General features: G+C 42.1%; 1 protein-coding gene across 1 annotated transcript in view; it reads left to right on the forward strand.

The window, feature by feature from the left end:
- Nucleotides 1–21,825, forward strand: part of LOC143293824 (WD repeat-containing protein 91-like) — a 155,701-nt gene extending 133,876 nt beyond the window's left edge. Inside the window, exons 14-15 of the mRNA XM_076605092.1 lie at nt 4,467–4,652; nt 14,949–21,825. Of these exons, the coding sequence (XP_076461207.1) occupies nt 4,467–4,652; nt 14,949–15,113 (351 nt within the window). The 3' untranslated portion in view covers nt 15,114–21,825. The remainder of the gene's footprint in view (nt 1–4,466; nt 4,653–14,948) is intronic.
- The last annotated feature ends 758 nt before the right edge of the window (nt 21,826–22,583 follow it).

Below are 22,583 nucleotides of genomic sequence, written 5' to 3' on the forward strand. Positions count from 1 at the left end.
AGCAAGGGCATTGCACTTTCAGCGAGACACATAGCAGGAAAAGCCAACATCTTGGCAGATGCTCTCAGCAGGTCCAAGAGTGTCATCCACACAGAGTGGACCCTGGACAAGGACACCCTTCAGGGGGTGTGGGAACAGTGGTTTCAGCAGATGGTGGATCTTTTTGCCACAAAGTTCAACAAGAGACTTCCCACTTATGTCTCTCCGGTCGCTGACCCAGAAGCGTGGGCAGTGGATGCTGTCTCTCTAGACTGGAGCTGTCTGATTGCCTACGCATTTCCTCCCTTTCCAATTCTGTCCAAGGTGATACGGAAAGCCAGATTGGAACGCCCACAGCTGATTCTCATTGTGCCTAAATGGCCAGCCCAGCCCTCGTTTCCGGACCTTCAGTCCCTGACACATGTTACACCCCTGGAACTCGAAACCAAACGTCATCTGCTGAGGCAGCCTCGTTCGGGCATTCCTCATTCCAATCCTCAACTGCTCCACCTGCACGTGTGGCTGTTGTGCGGTCGGAACTGTCAGCATCACCATTGAAGTCTTCGACCCCTCGGTCAGCTTCTGTGTCAGCTGCGCTGACCCAGGGGGGTGCCTCCTCTGACCTCCTCTCCATAGTCACCAAAGCAAGGAGGGAGGGAACTGAGACTTTGTATGACTTTCGCTGGAAGAAATGGTTGTGGTGGTGTACAGCTCAGGACGAGGCCCCTCGATGTATTCCCTGTGATGAGCTTCTCACTGTGAAACACGTGCTCCTTGACTGTTGGGATCTGCATGACGTTAGACACAGACATTACATGGCGGTTTCTTTGAAGATCTTGTTTCGTGATGTCCCTCCGTGGGCGCTGATGGACTTCTTAAGAGAAGTGAACATTTTTAACCAGATTTGAAGGTTTTAAACTATGGAAGTTTTTTTTAAACTTTGGAGTGGAAAGTTTGAAGTGGTGACTCGTTTTAATTGTTTGTTTTTTTACCCTTGTAGTAGTTATTAACGCGGCGATAGCCTTGAGATGGCCTTAGTGGTCGGTGAGGCTCTTAGCACAATAATTTCATTTCATTTCAAGCAGAGCAAACCGATAGGCCTAGTTTGCATCAGTTTGACATGGTAAGTATATGTATCACCAAACATGGAGTATAATACAAACTCCTATTGCTTTCTTTAGCTGATGCTTAGAAAGAATTGAAGCAAAAAATTTGAAGAAGACAGTGATGAACATTTATAGGACAATTTGATAGAAAATAAAGGGAGCAATCAAGAGACTGGCCAAGATATGACTATTAGTGAGTGATGCTGGCTGTACAGCTGTAGCAGACGAGAGAAAGTGACTGAATTATTAGCAGGACACAGTGTGAGCGATTTTCTTGGCACTCAGCCAACGCAGTCTGATGAGAACTGGATAAGCGACCATGTGAGAGGGGTAAAGAGGAGGGGGGTGGAGACCGAGTGGGTGTGGCCTCACATCCATATTATCACTTGGAGAAGTCACAATGCATTGTGTATCTGTCTATTTTTTCTTTCTTTTTTAAATTTAATTTAATTTTTTTTATTGTGGTTGTTCTAGTATAATTTGTGTATGCAGATATTATCCATTTCTCCAGAAAATATGTTTTAGTGCAAATTACCTGACTAATGTTTGTAATGAACAAATTGAAAATTTGACAAAAAACAAAACTCTGATTTCAAAACAACAGCATGTCACTGAAAATATATAAAATGGTAAAACATCATGTGTTGTATATTCTTTATTCATTTACCTTTCAGAAAATACATACTTTTATGGGTCTTTCTCCAGTAACAAAGAGCACAGAATTTTTTTAAAATGTACCCGTTTTTTTTTTGTGAAAAATCCCTGGCAAATAGATTTCACTTAAATTTTATTTTCCTGGCAGCGAAAGGGTTAATAGTGTGGTTAAAAATTGTAAAGGCTATGCTGATTTGGTGAAAGTACACCAACACCTAGTATAGATTATGTGAAGATTATACTGTGTCAAAGTGTGACTGAAATGAATCAGTTATGTGGCTCTGTGTAAGCCGGATAGGAAAGCATGTTAATAGGATGATAATTATTACTATGTAATATATATCTGATGGTTTTAACCTATAAACTGATATTATCACACTCAATTCTGCTGGTTAGCTCCACTGACTTTCCCCACAGTAAGATAACAAGTTAGCTGGGGACAAAATATAAAACTTCCTCCCTTTTTATGATGTCATACAGTGAGATGATGAAAGTATCCATATTTTTTGTTCCAATTTGCACACTCTCATGACTTGTAAACGAATCCAGGAAAGCACAAAGAGTTTGAAACACATTGAATTCAGAATGTTATATAGCCACGATAGGTCCCAGGACCTTTGTCTAATTCTGTTGTCTGCCTTGTGACTGAGACAAAGCTTGGTCAGACACCATTGTTTACACGCACTGTTCACATGAACCAATCACCGCAAAAATAACTCTGCTGCTTGTGACCACAGCAAAAATTACTGCATTTAATGGTTGCAGTGGAGAGTGGAAAGGTCAGTTAAGATATTCTCAGCTCATAAAGTCATTATGGAAATTAGGTGCCACACCAGAAATTCAAAACTATCTAAGACCCTGATCAGGGCCCTTTGTCTGAAACGCTTGTAAAAAGTAGGTCCCGATAGAGGCAGGCCCTTCTTCCAGTGTGAGTTAATCCGACAAATTCCTGTAATCATCACAACAGAGTACCACACACATTATGGAAGGCAAAACACAGTATGACTTAACACACTATACCTCTGTCACTTTCATACATACCGGAAGTACTGAGGGTCAGTGCAGCAGAGATGGAACACTAAAAGTGATGACATCAGTAATTAAATTGTCATTCATACTGGTGATAGCATACTGTAATTTTTGGCATGTAAGTCTTATGGGCTGTATGCACCCTATCTGTGTCTGAAAACTAAATTCTGCTGCAAGTTAATGCCACCTGCATCTTATAGGCTATATGCACCCTTTAAAACTAAATTCTGACCACCACTTGGTGCCACCTGTCAAGACAAAATATCGATCATAGAAAACCACTCACAATCACACTGAACAATGTTTGATTTGGCATGGTTCATGTTCACCATAGCATTTAACCAAAACCAAATCACGTATTACACCAAATTTCAATTTAATGTTATCGCAGTTCACCCTTAGGCCACGAACAAAGAGCTGAATCTGAGTTGGGGATAAATGTATGGTGCAAAAGTAGAGAAATCAGATGTAAATTGATCACTATTTGAAAGCAGAATGCAAAGCAAAATGGCGGACTGGACTGAAAGCAAAGGTCACAGACTGGATTCTGATTGAAAAAGTCAGTGAACAAGGAATTTACAACAGTGCCTTTCATGGCCCTCAGGGCAGTGAATTTATATTCACTGTGTCTGGGGCTCAGCATAGGAAGGTTGGACTCAATCCTCTCCTTCCACCATTTTAACTTTCCCCAACCTGAGTCAGGTATCTATTCACACCTGGGTGGGGTGAAGAAAATGGGAGTAAATTGTCTTCTCAAGGCCACAATGCCATGCTGAAATGGGTTCTCAAACCCTGATCACTGGTGAACACTGGATCAGAAGTCCAATGCCTAATGGATTCTGCCTCGATGCCTCACTGTGTGTAGGAAGCATCAATTTTACTTTAAACTGATCTGACCTAGGCCGATCAGTGTAACAGATGAGAAACATGCATCATCAACACTGGTGACAAGACACATTCAAAATAAGTGGATGTGACAAAGATTATCACATCAACACCTTGACAAGCGAGTGTTGAAGGCCTTGCCTCTCTTGTTACAATATATATCTGTGTTGTTTAGTCCTGATATTTACAGCTTCAGGTACAAAAAGATATTTCACCCATGAATTACTGTTGACATGGAAGTAAAGTGCTCAATAAAGGAAATATCCTAAATCTGAACTATTGTACTAGTTTATGGCAACTACACTGCTCATGGGTAAATGGGTCTGTAGACTAAATGTCTAACCCCTCCGTATTGTAGAGAGCAATAGTGCAGCCCTCCTTTACTGACTTTGTCATTGCATAAGACATTTCTCTTGGCTCACTGAGAAATAAATGAATTGATATGTTTCAAATCAAAGAAACATCAAAACTTTGTTCTTTGTCAGAAAACAGATATTGATGTGCTTCTAAGTTGATATGTAATTCTGTAGATTTTGATATTTTATATAGTTCATAAAATGAAAACATATTTGTATCAATTATCACTGTTTTCTTTATGTGTGTATTTGTTGTTCTTGAAAGAAAACAACAGGGGGAAATCGACAAAGACCAAAGATGGGTTTTGATCAAGAAACAGTTGTAGGACTTCAGTTTAATACTTCATCAAAACTGCTGGTATTCTTGTAATGAAGAATAATAGCTTGACTGGACCATTAACACTGAATTTTAGAAGAAGTTTGCTGTGCTTTTACTTAAAAACCACCATCTTTGCAGCTCTGTGAATGGAGCTTGTCACACACTGACCAACCTGTGCGTCAGATTGAGATGAGGGACAGTGGCAGGGACAGTGTCCAGTGCAGCCACGCTAGAGCAGGTGTATCTTGTGGTCAGCTCTTCAGCCTCAGCAAAGACAGAGCCTACCTCCTCTATGCCAGGCACAGACAGGGCGTCATTTGCAAGGTACTATTACACCAACACACACACATGTGCACTATCATACCATCCCTGTGAGGCTTGGGGTTGAAATAGTACTGAAAGGGGGAGTAACTATTAGTAAAACAAAAACAAACAAACAAACAAAGAAAACAAAAGCATTTTCAGGGTTGTTTTTGAAAGATGGGGTTGGATGTTACAAAAATCAGCATGAAGAGAATAATAGACCTAGGGAACTAAAGACAAAAAAAAGTGTTTTCCAAATTGTTTTGTAATAACTTTGTGTATTAGGTGAGGAATGAAGGTGTCTTGAAAGGTGAGTAAGCAGAAAGGAGTTCTGACAAAGTTTGGCTGTATCACAGAAGAACAAATGAACAAGGACTGCACAGGAAGGAAGTGCAGATTTTTTGTAGCTGCCAAAAACATGGTTTCTGTTGCAGAAACACTTGGAAATACATCAGAGCATTTCTCGTAATGTGTGAGAAAGCATGCAAAATCCCCCTTATTATTTTATTTTATTGTATTTTATTCTAAATTTTCATTGTCATCAGGCTGGTTTCTTTTCTTTTCATAACACAGGTCTTAAAGAAAAAGAAGAGAGGAAGAGGTGGAAAACAACAATGATGATCACGACAATGATGATGGTGTTTGTTAAGATATCAGCAGTGATGACACTGAAACTGACACCTATTTATTGCATTTCACATGAGACAGATCCTTGCAGTGCACCAGCCTCAGATTCAACATCAGAATGGAAATGAATACCAAGACTTGACCTGAATCTTTCTATTAGGAATAACATAGAATTGAAACTACTTTCTACACAAATGTGATAGAAAAGGAGTTTCACAATGCTTGCACCCTCACATAGGGAGCGTGGAAACATGACCAAATCAAATTTTGATGTTTGTTATGGAGCAGCCTTTTCTGTCACATTTATTTAGAATGTTCTTTAATTTCATGCTTGTTCATATTTTGATCTGTTTGTATTACCATCCATTTGCATGCAGTGCCTCGTTCAGATTAGCTTATCATTTTAAGAGAAGACACTCGGCGCACAATTTCGTTTGAACAGAGTTTAAGAAGAAAAACAAGCAAACCAAACAAACAGACAAAAGGAAACACACACACACTCACACTCACACCCACCCACACATATACAAATACACACAGACACATAGACTCACACACACACACACACACACACACACGCACACACACGCATGCATGCACACACGCACGCATGCACGCACAGCAGGCAGTCATTAAAAACAATCCTGTTTCATCATCGTTGAAGTCTTCACAACTGTCACCATCATTATCATGATTAACCCCTTCACTGCTAGTACGTTTTGCTATAGCCTATGCTGAGAAAATTTTCAGAAAAACAAGAAAAACATGCCAATGATTTTAATTTGCTTATATTTCAAAAAGTACTGAAGATAAGTGCATAAACGTATATATCAAATGAAAGGAAAATGAACCAAGATTTTGTTTTTAATACTCACGTGTTCAAATAATGAGTCAATCTGACAGAAAAATTCCATAAAATGCAATAAAAAAAATTGGGACTGTCATTCCATCATGTAGGTGCTACAATATCAACCAGGTTATCAACCAGTCTTTCTTGTGACTGTTGTGATCAACCGCACACACTGTCAAGGCTGAGCAACAGTGTCCAGGTGCATAAGACTCCAACACAGTCCACACAAAGAATGAAAAGGGTGTACTCATCCAGGATCTATCACCAGTAAAAACGCTGTGTGTAGTACTTGCGGAAACAAGTCTTAAAGACCCTCCCGAAACCTGGAGAGGGTCAGGCTGGTGTTCTCTTGACCCTCTCCCGGGAGGGTCACTACCTTGTCGTGGTCGGGAGGCTTAGTGGCCAGTGATCGAGCGAGCTATGTCGGCGGGGGCATCAGTGCTTCTTGGGGTTTGGTGCTCTGGTCCCAGGTCTTAATTGGACAGCCTACATAGCCATCGTAGCTGTTAGGGCTGAATAAGTGGTGGTTTTGTACTGATGCCCCTGATAGGGCTTCCCATGCCGAACAGGTCGTGAGTGAGGCCCAAACTAAATGTGACCCACTGTCCCTTTCGCTGTTCTCTATTCTTCTTTTTACTGCCTCTTTTCTGTCCTCAGCTCCCCATCAAGCCTTCTTTTCCACATTCTTTTTTTCTCTGCGGCCTTCTTCAGGCCCGCCGTGTTTGCCGTGCGGCGCGACCTGTGATGGAGGGGAATGAGATCCTGGGGATTGAGAGAGCACGCTGCTCTCAACACATCCCTTTGGCTCGGACCTCTCCAAAGACAGGCGGCACAAATTGGCCCGTGTGTTTCAATCGGCTACCCCTTCGTGGGGCTGGGTCAAGACTGGCAGTTTAGAGGCTGACGAAGGTAACCCCCGTAGTGCTCGGTTCTCTGTCCCCGGGAGCTGGGCATGATCGGGGGGGAACACGTTGGAGCTAGACTGTTGGTCATATATCCCTCCCAAAACCTGGAAGGGGTCAAGCTGGTGTTCCCTTGACCCTGGCCCCTAAGTTGGACCCCATGGTGGGTGGGTAAGGGAGGGATGAATTTACATTTTTTTCAACATGACTTCCAAAAAATCACACACCCCTAACTCTGGTAAAAGACGAAGACAGGGAACGGACGACTCAGACTCCGATTCGGAGGTCGTTGAGACCTCTGGATTTTGGCCATCATGGCTTGTGATGGAGGGCGCTGATGACGACAAGCCGTTGTCGGCTCTCAGCCCCTTCGCTATCCAGAAGGGCTTTCAGTGTCTGGCAGGATCGCTGAAGTCCATCAAGAGGCTGAGGAGCGGAGCATTTTTAGTGCAGACGGAGTCCAAAAGGCAGACACAGCTCCTTCTCAAGGCGACCACTTTCGTGGATAGGGCGGTAAAGGTTTCCCCTCACAAAGGTCTCAACTGCTCAAAGGGGGTCATCAGATGCCCGGAGTTGAAAGGTGTGTCTGAGGCCGAAATTAAGAGCGAGCTGTCCTCTCAGGGAGTGACCGACGTGTACAGGGTGACAGTGAGGAAGGGGTCGGACAGAGTCCCGACCAACACTTTCTTCCTCACCTTCTGCTGCCCGGATGTCCCCAAGGACATTCGGGTCGGATACCTGATGGTCAGTGTAAGCTTGTATGTGCCGTCCCCTCTGAGATGCTTTAAATGTCAGAAATTCGGACACGTCAGGGACCGATGTAAGGATGAAGAGGCGTGTGGCACCTGTTCGAAGGCAGCGCACCAGGGCGAATGCGTCAGTGCAGCCCGGTGTGCGAACTGCGGAGGTGGCCACCCGTCCTCATCGAAAGACTGCCCCGCCTGGAAAAAAGAAAAACAAATCCAGAAGGTAAAGACTGAAAAGAAAATATCCTTCTTTGAGGCAAAGAAGCAGGTGGAGGCCATGTCGCCTAAGGCGTCGTACGCCTCTGTCATCAAACCCAGGACGGTGGACGTCGCGGTCCAGACGACGTCCACAGGAATGCAGACGGACGACTTAACCGCCTCGTTGGAACCGTTGGCCTTGGGTGGAGGCGCCGTTTCCACCCCTTCCCATCCTGTGCGGCAGTCCTCAGGGGCTGCTGGGCGGGAGCGGAAAACCTCGGGCGGAGGCACGTTGTCCGCCTCCCGCCCCACCCCACCCCCCGGCACCCCTCGCCCCGCCTCTCGTCTGCCTGGCCCTCGGGCTGGCGGAAGTGGCCGGAAACACCCCGTACCTCCAAAACTCAAGGAGGGGAGGGTTGCGGCCTCGGCGGGATCGGGAGGGGCCGAGGTGGTGGATATTCCGACTCGGTCGGAATCCGAAAAAAATAATTTCGAAAAATAAATACTCCATCTAGGCCGACCTTGAGCCACCGCAAGCAGAGGAGCAGGGGGTAGCGATGGAATAGGCTGCTACTTTATTTTTTTAACCTTTTTAATGGCAGTGATCCACTGGAACATCCGGGGGTTCTACGCCAATTTTCAGGAACTCCAGCTGCTTTGTCGTGCTTTGAAACCTTCAGTGCTGGCGCTGCAGGAGACTCTGCAAAGAGATGGTAAGGTTTTATCTCTCTCTGGTTTTAACTCCGTTTTTAAACCCGCTCAACCGAAGCAAGAGGGATTGACGGGAGGTGTCGCTCTTTTTATTCGCAAGTCCCTTTTATACAGTACAGTTCTTTTAAGCACCCCTTTACAGGCGGTGGCAGTGAGAGTCACACTTGAGAAAACCATCACTGTCTGCTCTCTCTACCTTCCTCCTTCCGTCCGTGTTCTGAGGCAGGACCTCATGAACCTGGTCGACCAGCTCCCATGTCCGTTTTTACTGTTGGGCGACTTCAATGGGCACTCCCCGCTCTGGGGAAGTGAGATGACATCAGCCCGAGGTCTTCTCTTGGAAAACCTTCTTTCCGACATGGACTTGTGCTGTCTTAACGACAAGTCTCCCACTTACCTTCATCTGCCCTCTGGAAAGCTCTCGTGTTTAGATCTGTCGGTCTGCGATCCATCGTTGGTCCTGGACTACGAGTGGAAAGTGCACGACGATCTGCACGGGAGTGACCACTTTCCTGTCGTCCTCCACCCCACAGATGGAGAAGGTGACTCTCTGCCTGACCGCCTGAACTATGACAAAGCAGACTGGAGTTTTGTTACCAAGAAGATAAGAGCGGAGCTGCAGGAAGAAACAGTATTGAAAAGCAAGGACCCTGCTGACACTCTGACTCGGATCGTTTTAGATTGCGCCAAAGCAGCAGTCCCATCGTCTGCCTCCAAGCCTCAGGTCTCTAGAACGCCCTGGTTCAACGCGGAATGTTGGGAGGCCCGTAAGTCTCGGAAGAGAGCGCAGCGACGCGTCTTTCGGAGACCGATAGCGTTCGAACCCATCAACAGCTGAGGGCGAAAGCCAGGTATGTTTTTAAAAAGAGCCAGAGGAAGTCATGGAGAGATTTTTGCTCTTCCTTAACCTCCAACACACCCAAGAAGAAAGTGTGGAGGGTTTTAAAAAGAATTAAGGGCAAAAACATATGCCCAACCTTTCACCATCTTAAACTTTCAGACGCTCTGGTCACAGAGAAGAAAGCAGTTGCCAATTTGCTTGCCTCCACAATTGAACAGAACTCGAGATCTGCTAACAAATCTGCTCAGTTTCTTAAAACCAAAAACCTGTCAGAAAAAACACCCTGTAACTTCTTTTCCGACAACACAGAGAATTACAACCTTCCATTCACAATGAACGAACTTAAATCTGCCCTTCAGACCTGTACGGATTCCTGTCCAGGAATGGACGAGGTCCATTATAAACTCTTAAAGCACCTTCCCCAAACCTGTCTGGACACCCTGCTTAAAGTTTATAACCACATCTGGGTCACGGGCTTTTTTCCACCCTCCTGGCGGAAAGCCCTCATAATCCGGCTGCCGAAACCGGGAAAAGACCCCTCGAACCCCTCCAACTACCGCCCAATTGCACTGACCAGCTGCATTTGCAAACTGATGGAGAAGATGGTCAACGGTAGACTGATGTGGAAACTAGAGACCGACGGCCTTCTGGCGAAAGAACAGTGCGGTTTCCGCAAGCATCACTCTACCGTTGACCATCTGGTTCATCTGGAAACCAGTGTAAGAAATGCATTTGTAAACAAACAACATGTGGTGGCCATATTTTTTGACTTGGAGAAAGCTTACGATACCACGTGGAAATTTGGTATTCTCTCAGACTTGCACAAGCTCGGCTTCCGAGGACACCTGCCTCAGTTCATCCACAATTTTTTACAAGACAGACAATTCCAGGTGAGACTCGGCACCACCCTGTCCGACATTCACGAGCAGGAGCTGGGTGTCCCGCAAGGGAGCATCCTGTCGCCGGCTCTTTTCAGCATCAAAATTAATGACATCGTTCAATCCGTTCAGAAGGGATCGGACAGCTCACTGTTCGTGGACGATTTTGCCTTATATGCAACTGGCAGCACGTACGCCAGCATCCAGCGACGGCTTCAGCTCTGCGTCAACAAAATCCAGTGTTGGGCAGAGGAGAATGGCTTCACATTTTCGTCCTCCAAAACTGAATGCATCCATTTTCATAATTTTCGCCAGTTTTATCCGGACCCTGAAATCTGTCTGGGAAAATCCACCATCCCGGCGGTCAAGGAAGCCAGATTTTTAGGGGTCGTCTTTGATCAGAAGCTGAACTTCCTCAGCCACATTAAACAGCTGAAAGTATCTTGCCAAAAAGCCCTTAACATCATCCGAGTTGTGGCACACACGAACTGGGGTGCTGATAAGAGAACTCTCTTGCACCTCTACAGAGCCCTTGTCCGGTCCAAACTGGATTATGGAAGTGTAGTATACGGCTCGGCCAGACCGTCCTACCTGAAACTGTTGGACCCTGTACACCACCAAGGGCTCCGTCTCAGCTTAGGTGCTTTCCGCACCACCCCTGTGCACAGCCTGTACTCAGAGGCGGGGGAACCGCCTCTCTCCAACCGCAGATTGAAGCTGACCCTGAATTATTATTTGAAATTGTTTTCGGAACCTACAAACCCTGCTTACGACGCTGTATTCAACAACCCTTTCGATAAGAAATTTACAGACAACCCAAACTGCATACCTCCTCTCGGACTCCGCATTCAGCCGCACTTAGAAAATGCCGATCTGGATGTCGGTGGCATCTCAGATTTCTCTAAGTTCCCTGACAGCCCTCCGTGGACCTTTACAACACCTGAGGTCCGATTCGATCTGGCCTCATACCGTAAAGACACCACCAGTTCTCTGGCCTACAGAACCTACTTTTCGGAACTGTGCCACAAATTCCCCACTTTTCAAAGCATCTTCACTGACGGTTCCAAGTCAGAGGACGGAGTCGCTGCATCTGCGTTCTGTCCCGCCTTTCCTGACCGGCCCTTAATGGAACACATCCTGTCTGACAGCTCGGTATACACTGCGGAACTGACCACACTGGTTCTGGCGGTAAAAATGGTTCTCTCTTCGAAACAAAAGAGATTCATGATCTTTTCCGACTCCTTGTCAGCCCTGGAGGCGATCGCCTGCAGGAATATCACTCATCCCAAACTGCTGGAATTTTATGAAGATTTTACTCTCGCAACGAAGAAAGGATACGAGGTTGTGTTGGCCTGGGTTCCCGGACATGTTGGCATTCGTGGTAGCAAAAGGGCGGACCTGCTGGCCAGGAACGCTGTAAAGAAAGAATTATCCAGATCCTTTGTACCCTATACAGACATGAAGCGGAAGGTGAACACTTACGTTAAGGATCTTTGGCAAGAGGAGTGGAACACCCAGACGGACAACAAGCTCTTCCAGATCCGTCCGGACCTAAAAGAGACCCTCCCTTCGGGGGTGAAGAACAGAAAGGAGGAGTCTGTGCTGTGCAGACTGCGTACGGGGCACACTTTTTTTACTCATTCTTACTTGTTGAAGGGGGAGGAGGCCCCTCGATGCATTCCCTGTAACGAGCCTCTCACCGTGAAACATGTGCTCCTTGACTGTTGGGATCTGCATGACGTTAGACGCAGACATTACACGGCGGTTTCTTTGAAGACTTTGTTTCGTGATGTCCCTCCATGGGCGCTGATGGACTTCTTAAAAGAAGTGAACATTTTTAACCAGATTTGAAGGTTTTAAACTATGGAAGTTTTTTTAACTTTGGAGTGGAAAGTTTGAAGTGGTGACTCGTTTTAATTGGTTGTTTTTTTACCCTTGTAGTAGTCATTGACGCGGCGATAGCCTTGAGATGGCCTTAGTGGTCGGCGAGGCTCTAAGCACCATAATTTCATTTCATTTCAAGTCTTAAAGACACAGTGCTGGTTTGCTGGGGCAGTCTGGGCAGTACAACCTCACATCCTTTCTTTGTCCTTTCTTCCAGCAGACTCTGCACCTCCTTTGTGGCTGGGCCTTCTGTGGGGTAGGTGGGGTGACATCAGTGAAGTGTTGTCCACACAAGACAAACAGCGTGGTCATCTTTAGCAGTGTCTTGGTCTTGGTCACCAAAAATCATGGCACTAATTACATCCTTGTAGAAGGCCAGGAATGTACTGCTGTTGCCTGCATTTTTTGTTGAGGATGTGTGCATTCAGCATGACGGTTTGTAGAAAATGTACACACAGATATTTGTACCACTTCAGGGTTTTCCTTGTGGCATCGTAGGGCTGCAGCTGTTGGTCATGATGGTCCATGGCACCCATGTTTTTGTTGTAATCCAGAATTGCTGGAGGCTTGTTTACTGCCCTTTGGTCTTGCTGCTGCATGCTGGTCTTCAGCTGTAGGTTTGTGGCAAGTTGTCAACTCCAGATGGTCCAGGATGAACATCATGATCATCACTATGTTGCATACCTGTAACACATTGCATAAAAGACTAAGTTTTTTTTGTTTTTTGTTTGTTTATTTTTTTTTTTACATATAAAAAGATCATGAAGTGGTACCATTTTATTTCTGTTTTCAGAAGCTGAAATACAAACACACCCCCACCTACCCCACACCCCCACCCCAGACCCTGAAAACACACACACACTGAAACTGGTTCATGGTATGCCACACCCCCTTCATTCTCTCTTTCTCATACAAAACAAAATGACAGCAAACACACACACACACACACACACACACACACACACATACACACACATACACACACACTTCTCCAAGTGTTGCATTTACAAAGTAATTTAGGCATACAATTCTGCATGTCTTTCTCTGATTTCAGTTTTATAAACATCTCCTCCTCCCACTCCCCAACTCTCTCTCTCTCTCACACACACACACACACACACACACACACACACACACACACACACACAAACAACAACAACACTGAACAACAACGACAACAACAACAACAATAACAGCAACAAACCAATACACACTTGGAAACGAATACACAGAAAGCTCTTGGTGAGTGACACACGCTGTCAACAATGAGCCAGCCAGCAAGCCACGCCTCCTTGGGCTGTGATGGTCACACACAGTACACATGTGACTCACTCTCACACACTGATCAGTGACTGATGAAGCTACTTACCACAGCTAACACATTCAAAACACACACAATGCAGTCATATTGTTACAACAAACAGAAAGCAAATAATAAACTGACAAACCTCGTAAACACCCACCTGCATCTTGAATTAGCTGAGCTTGTCTGTCTTCAGTTTTGTCAAGCAACTCCACCTCCCACCCCCTCCATGTCAAAATCAGCGTCTTTGGCATCAGCTTCACGCAGTTCTATCTCATTCAGTCCACAGTCTTCATCTCTACTGTGAAATATTTCTTTCAATACTAGTGCAAGTGTTGGGGTTTGTCTGCGTTTAGCCATGGCTTTGCAAACACAACTTGAGCTTCATACAAACTTGCAAAACTTTTGCCATACATATGACAATGGGATGAATAATTTTAGCTTATGGAACTCAGGAGATAAAGAGTTCTCAGGGGAGCTAATTTAATGGTCAGCAGACTGTATTTTCTGTAATGCGGGACTTGAAACAAAGAATGTTGTAACATGACATACGGTGCACGTCAGTACAGCATTGGTGAGCGACATTTCATGACGTACGCCGTACATCAACAGCTCAGTCAAGAGGTTAATGTTTTCACTGTCCCCCATCTCTGTCTCTTCTTTTCCTTTCTCATTTTTCTCTAAGGTTTGTATTTGGAAAAGACTTCACACACTATACCTGTCACTTCCATACATACCGGAAGTACTGAGGGTCAGTGCAATGGAAATGGAATACTAAAAGTGATGACATCAGTAATTAAATTGTCATTCATACTGGTGATAGCATACTGTAATTTTTGGCATGTAAGTCTTATGGGCTGTATGCACCCTATCTGTGTCTGAAACAAAATTCTGTTGCAAGTTAATGCCACCTGCATCTTATAGGCTTGAAAACTAAATTCTGACCACAAGAAACCAACCCCAATGACAAAGGAAATGCTTTTAATAAAAAATAAGGGGGATTCCACGCTTTCTCACACATTGCAATCAAGGGAAATTGTGGCATGGATCACCACGTTTTTCAGAATAACACACTTTATCTTAAAGTGAGTGATAGCATGGAGTTGTGGGTGCAGCAACAGAATGAATTAACCGGGCTTCTGAATCATCACAGTTTGAAAGTGAGACTGCTGCCACCAGCACAGCAACAGCAGACTACAGTAATAGGTAAACAAGCACCAAGCTTTTATGACAGCTCGGGCTGTCACAATTGGTTGTTAGAATCAGCTTTCATTTTTTCAGTCAGACTATTTATGTTCAGCACAGAAACAAAGCTAGAAACTTTATTTGCACAGGACGGAAGGGGGCCAGTAACAGTATTCACTTATCTTGTTTCAGACTGGAGAAGGTCAAACCAGGGGCAGCATGCAGAAGATTCTGGAGCTGAGTGGTCATACAGACATGGTGAGCACGGTGGACTGGTCTCCTTGCATTGACACACCTGTCTGCCTGACGGGGTCCTGTGATGGCCAACTGAGAGTGGCCACACTTCTGTCCCAGTGACCTCCCCCTGTCTGCAGCCCTCACCCTCAAGACCCCTTCCTCTCACTTTTCTGTTTTTTCCTTGCGAAGGACTCTTATGATTTATGTAATTATGAATGAAACTTTTAACAAGATTTATAGTGTGTGTGTGTGTTGTTTTTTTTAGGGAGAATCTAGAGTGTGTATGTGTTGTGGTGGGGTGAGGTTAGGTGTGTGTATACATGTTTGTTGTGTTGTGGGGTGTGTAATATATGTTTTCATATGTTCTTTATGATGATCAGCATAATACAAAATGCAATGATTCTTTTCATTCTCAAACATCAGTGTATGTTTTATTATAGTTGGGAAGAACAAGATTGTTGCCATGCTTTGTAATCTAATGGTAAATTGCCAGGGTATTTTATGTAAAGTGAATAGCATCTTGTTTTGCAATTGTCAGCTTGTTTTAAACTAGTTGGCTGACAAGAACTATTGTGGAGAGAATGCTAACTGGACTTAAGATACCAGTGATAACTGACATTTAGTTCTCTTTTTATCTGTGTCATTGATGGTAAGGGAACTGTGTACATGGACTTAACTTCAATGTGCGGATAGCTCTTCTGTGAATTCTTATCAGATCATCGTATTTGATGTTGATCTTTGTTCATCCTTCACTGTGTGTCACATTCTGTATGCCTTAGTGTGGTTCATTGGTTTTGCACAGTGGATAAACAGTTTGGTATCACTTCTTTTGCTTCATGGATCCACAGTGGATAAACAGTTTGGTATCACTTCTTTTGCTTCATGGATCCACAGTGGATAAACAGTTTGGTATCACTTCTTTTGCTTCATGGATCCACAGTGGATATACAGTTTGGTATCACTTCTTTTGCTTCATGGATCCACAGAGGCAATACTCATCCCTTTGCATGTAAAAAAAAGACTCACACATTTGTATAGAAATTGGGTATTTTTAAATCAGCAAATCAAGGTGAGGGATAGCTTTATTTTTTCAGATGTGTTCATAAGTTTGTTTCTGAAGATTAAAATTTTGAAACTATTGGATACATTGCCCCAAAATAACTGAGAATATCCTGGAATTCATATTTATAACTTATAATTTATGTCATGAGCTTTAGAAGACACCTCTGGGTATTTTTGACCAGCAGTGCATGTCCATTAATATCAGTAATAGACCACTGGAAAGTTCTGTGGCCATCTTGAAACTTGTGCATGTGCATCTAACTTTCATCAAAATTGTGAGCAATGCCAAAAGGGATCAGCTTAGACAAAGACAGCAAGCATGTGCAACCTTGACATTTTGTCTCTTCAGTTTCTGCATTTGTGAACCTCAGAGGCATTGAAATCATTCTTATATGTGAGGAAAAAGACAGAGGAAGATTCATTTGACAAACTTGTTGCCAGGGAAGATATTTTCTTTGTGTTTTGTGGTCAGTGATAAACATATAAAGATTGGTTTCTGATTTGCGATTTTTCATCAATATGAGGCTGTTGATCATACCACTTTTATTGTCTCGTCAGCCAACAGATAGTTGTTCCAAATGATAATGCTTCTGCTTTTCATGTTAAAGTATTGAAATCACTAACATTTTGTTTCATAGTTTGAGCATTATTCATTATTTTGATGTTGTTTAGTTTACTGTAACTGGTTCATGATGAGCACGCAAGTACAAGAGATGAGTTGTTTCATGATCTATTGCACTGGTTTTCACAGAGTAATACCAGCTAAGAGTGTCTTGCAAACAAGGTTCATAATGCACAGAGTACTCAAAAATGTTTTAATCTGGTAAAGAATAATGTTTATAATAGTAAGAATAATGATAATATGAATAACAATATTGATGAAATTGATAAATGAATAAATATAAAATAAGGATGAACACACACACACACACACACACACACACACACACACACATGCACAACAGATATGCAACAAATATGCAGTCTCACAGATATGAAAGCAGAACAAATGTTCACAAATCCTATACTACACATTAAAGCATATGAGCCCTGACGGTATTCCATTGCTCCCACAATACCCACAACATAGACATACACCCCACCCCCTGACACACACACACCACACACACACACACACACACACACACACACACACACACATACACACAAAACACACACACACACACACACACACACATGCACACACACACACCAACATGAGTACGCATACATGAACTCATACATGCAAGAGTTCATCACTCCTGTGAATATTTCACCTCATGAATCCAGATGCTCTGCTCTCACCCAGTCAGCTCCTGGTGTCCGTTTTGATGACACAGTCACAGCGTAGGTGTTGAGTGTCCAGCTTGACGATTTGTGTCATTTCTTTGTCACAATAAAGGAAAAGTTGACTGCCATTTGTTGCCTTTGAAAATTGCTCAATGGCAAAAAATTATTGGAAAATTTACGCACTGTATAATGATTCTGATCGGAACTTGGAATGTAGATCAAGGTCAGCCGCAGTGTTTGCTGCTGCACATGTTGATTCCTTTTTGTCACCCCCAGCTGCACTGTTTCCATGCAAAAGAGTGGAGAATGAAGCAGGCAAACCATCACACTCTGTTTTTTTTTCTTTTTCTCGTTTTTTTTTCTTTTTCTTTTTTGAACGGGTATGCTGTCACTTTCAACAAAATAAAAAAAGTCTCTGTGACCAGTGGTTTAACCCTTTCACTTCCGGAACTATTTGTGATTTTTGCTAAATAATCACCAACCTCTAAAAAAATAAATCACTAACATTGAAATTGTGTTCAGTAGTATTAAAAAGTATATGTTTTCATGAAGGGAAATGAATGGAGAGTATAATTATCAAAAGTTCAGTGATGACAGGATGAGATAACTCCCAATCAGGGGAAGATATCTCGTGACAAAACAGAAGCTATGATTATTTCCTCTGCAAGAATGTCCACATTTACTTCTTTTTCTGCCTCTGTTGTGGTTGGCAATGCCACAGTTCAGTTTTCAAAATCAGCAAGGAACCTTGGAGTCATTCTTGACTCAAACTGCAGCATGCACGCTCAGGTAGTAAATCTGATATGTATAGTCAATTGTCAACTTCCTTGCATCAACTCTATTCATCAGTACCTTTCTGTTGAAACTAGTAAAACACTTATTTCTGCTTTTGTGCTGTCATGAACCAACTTCTGTAATTCTCTTCTTAAAGCCTGTCCACATAATCCTCTTCAGCAAATTCAAAAACTTCATAACAATGCTGCCCGTCTGACTCGCAAGTCCCACGTACTGATCACATTTCTCCCCCACCTCTGCACTCTACATTGGCTCCCACATTGAAGCAAGAATTAAATACAAAAATGCGCGTCTCTGCTATTCTGCTTTCCACTCCGCAGGACGTACATATCTTTTTGACCTTATCAGTGTTTACACTCCCCCAAGAAATATCCAGTCTTCCTCTGACTGTTACCTTCTGAAACTTCCTTGTGTCAATAAAAGAACCTATGCTGAACATTCTTTCCTTTTTGCTGCTCCTCACATCTGGAACAACCTTCCTTATCATATCCAAGCAATACTTTGTCAGTTGACACCAAATTAGGCATAAAAATAGGAAAAAATTTAGTTCTTTCCAGTCATCTTGTTTAAAACAATATTGCACCTCTGGGATGGGCACAAAATAATTTTTAAAAAAGAAGCCAAATTATATGCAAACTGCATTTACTGTTATATTTATTTATTTATTTTTATTCACTAAACTTGGCACTTTGATCTGATATTCTGACACAACAACAAGAGCAGTCATTTTTATCATTTTTTTGTTCAAACAGGAACTTCTTTTGCTAAGCATGGAAGTTATATTTATTTTGCAAATGTTTTGGTGCAGATAGTAAAAAAGGGAAATTAATCTGTAATTAATGCTAGGGGACTTAATTTGCTTTAAACTGATCTTTCTCATCTGAAACATTACATTTTGAAATTATTCTCAATACATAAAAAGCTTGTGTGTTTTACTCTCAGTGTACAGGGCTTTCACTGTGTTCATTCGCCCAAGTGGTCTTTTTCTGAAAATACTAAAATCAATACGACGAGTGGACTTTATAGATCTATTGGTTGAGCCCTGAAGGTCATGGGCAAAAATCAGTTGTGTACACATATTTATACACATTCAAAGCGCGTGCTCATATTCTTCGCGAACGCGAGCGACGCGCGCCATTTTGTTTCAAGTTGTTGACCTGCCCGTTCAATCCTATATTCAATGGACAATACATAATAACATGTGATGGAAAGTTGGAGAAGGAGACTGTTAAATATTTATTCAGAGAAAGATTTGTGAACTCCTCATCACTAACTGGATTATGCCCCAAACTGCCATAAAAATATCCACAGAATCAGTCGGAATTCACAGTTAAAAATAATAAACCATGTGAGTTAATACCCTTGAATTGATGAAACGTAAAAATTTCCAGTCTTGACTTTTCTCAAAATGAAGTCCTTTTCACTTCATAAGATGTTTAGAAGTACTTGTACATGGCTCTACATGTATTAGTTTAACAAAATACTCAATTTTCATATCAACTTTAAAACTAGAATGAACAAAAAAGAGAAATTGAATCGACCGTGTCAACCGGGTGTAACTAACTGAAACTTGTACATCTATCTAGATCCAGAGAAAACGGCTAAATGTTGCAGTGTGATTGCGGCGATAGCTACTCTCCTTTACCGCGGACTTAAAAAGAATTTTTAATTGCCCTTCAAGATTTTTTGAATGCCCAAGATACACCAGAATAATATGATTTAAACAGCGTTCTCACTGCGAATACCGCAATCAATTTATCGCCCTTTAAAAAAGCATGTTTAAATATTATATTTTTGAACGTCAGTGAAGGAGCCACAATAGTGTAATGGTTAAGACAGTTTCTTCTCACTCGAACACGCGGAGTTTGAATCTGCCGTTAGGACTTTTTCTTTTCTTTTTCTTTTAACCCGAAGCTTTATAATAACAAATACAGAACACATTTTAATGATTAGATTTTTTTTTTTTTTTAATGTATCACAAGTGAGTCTTGAAGGCCTTGCCTCTCTTGTTCTTTCATGTAAAGCGCCCTGAGCTCTTTGAGAGAAAGGGTCTATATTAGTGTACATTATTACTGTTATTATTGTTATTGTATTAAAATTTTTTAACACAAGAGTATTCATATTTTCTTTCTGTACTCAAACAAAGTCAAGAATGGTGTGTGGAGGAGTGATGTCATGCCATGAGAGATTAATGAATGGCAACAGTGAATGTTCAAATGAGAGATAAAGGCTGCATTTGTTTGAACCAAAAATATTTCCCGTAATGCTGATGAATCTTTTGAACTTTAGCTGTAGATACCAGATCAAAATAACGTTTACTAACTGTAGTCATTAAGTGTATTGCCACATCATCGGCTGACATGATTTCAGAAAAGCCTGGAGTCAAATGCACTGAACATTGCAACTTAACTGACAAAATTAATGTGTGCAGCAGTACCAACAGCGCATGCTCCTTAAAACATTAAAACTTCTACAGTTTCAGGCAGTTTTGTGCTAAAATACTTACGGACAACAAAGATAAGACTTCCAAGATACAAAATTTGTAAAAATCTAGCATTTCATTATTTTGACCTTAATGACATGTTTTTGTGCACAGCTAAGAATTGCTGGCTTTCACTTTAGCCAGGTTTTCACATGCTGTGCCACATATCTGTATCTCTGTATATTTATATATCTGTATCTCTCTCTCTCTCTCTCTCTCTATATATATATATATATATATATATATATATATACACACGTACATACACACATTTTTAATTAGAAATTGTAAAGCACTTAAAGCAGAATGATGAGCGCTGTATCGACAAAAAAAAAAAAAAGATATTGAAGAGGTAAGTAACAATGACACATTGGTACACAGTGCAGAGAAGTAAGTACTGACCACAACATATATATATATGAATATGGATGATATACTTTGAGGGATATGGATATCTATTTCTGTATTTGAAGACTTATTTAAAATGACTTATTCAACCATTCTCAGCTGTTATGCTTAGAATATTATATATGTATGTCACTGTTTTTTTTTGTTATTGTTGTTTTGTTTTTTTTCCTGCTGTTACTATGTTTTTGCCCAGTTTGTCTTTTCTCCTTTCCCAATGTATGTATTTATTCATTTATGTCATCATGTCAATTGTCCATATGTTATAAAAATGGGAAAATAAAAAAAAAGTTTGAAAAAAACAAACGAAAAAAAAAAACCCACCAAAAACAAAACATTGTACAGACAGTGGGGCCGGGGGATGGGGTGATTAGCGAATGGTGGAGGGTGGTGGCTCTCTCTGTTCATGGGGTGCGCAGCTTTGGGTCAGTGCTGCTTGTGCTGCCGGTTCAGCTGGCACACAGGTAGATAAAGGGTACATTGGTCTTTGCTGCTGTGTGCACATGTCAATCATCGATATAAGGACAGGCACGGCGCTTCTTTTTTTGAGGAAGTGTCTGGGTTTGTACCAATGTACCTTTTGTTTGCCTGTGTGCTGGCTGGGTCGGTGGCGTGGGCAGCGCTGACTTGAAGTTGTGTGCCTTGTGAATAGAGAGAGTTGCCACTCTTTGCTATTTGTTAATCATTTCATCTCCTGGCCTCATTGTTTGTTAATTTCCAGTTGAAAAACCACTGAGGCAACCATGTGTTCAGGAGTAAAGAGGCTATGTGTCTTGAATAAAAGCTAATTTGTGTTTGCACATTTCTTCTGTCTTTGCTGCTGTGTGCACATGTCAAATGATCAGTATAAGGACAGGCCCGGTGCTTCCTTTTTTGAGAAAGTGTCTGGGTTTGTTCCAATGTACCTTTTATTTATCTGTGTACTAGCTGAATCGGTAGCGTAAGCAGCACTGACTTAATAATAATAATAAAAATATTTTATTTTTATATAGCGCTGTAATACAAGCATAAGCAAGCTCTAAGCGCTTTACAATCCAGTACCTAAAGTGAAACAAGAAAGCATATAAAAAGTAGTAGAAACATAAAACAAAATCATTAATATTATTTTTTTTTTAAATGCATAAAACTCACAAAGTAGCATACTATCAATACTGCAACTGTTACACTCCAACACTCACACTAACACCCACGCACACACACACACACACACATGATTAAACAGCTGAGATGACAGCAATTTTCACTTAGAATACATACATGTAAAAAGGAACATAATTGTAATCTGCGTGCCACAGATTTTGTAAAAATTGTAAAATAAAATTTTGGATAGAAAAGGTAAAAGGGGTAAAAATCGGGTCATTCTCCCTTTCGAACCACACCACCAGCATCCATCTACCCACTCCCATTCTCTCTACTCTCCCATCACACACACTCACATTGTCATGGGCCTGGGAGAACAGCACTATTTGAGTTATGACAAGTATTTTTTAAAGAGATAAGTTTTAAGATTTACTTTAAATGTAGATAGATGAGTTGTTTGTCTGAGAGCAATAGGC

Source organism: Babylonia areolata, chromosome 19 (assembly GCF_041734735.1).
Source record: "Babylonia areolata isolate BAREFJ2019XMU chromosome 19, ASM4173473v1, whole genome shotgun sequence".
Lineage (NCBI taxonomy): Eukaryota > Metazoa > Mollusca > Gastropoda > Neogastropoda > Buccinidae > Babylonia > Babylonia areolata.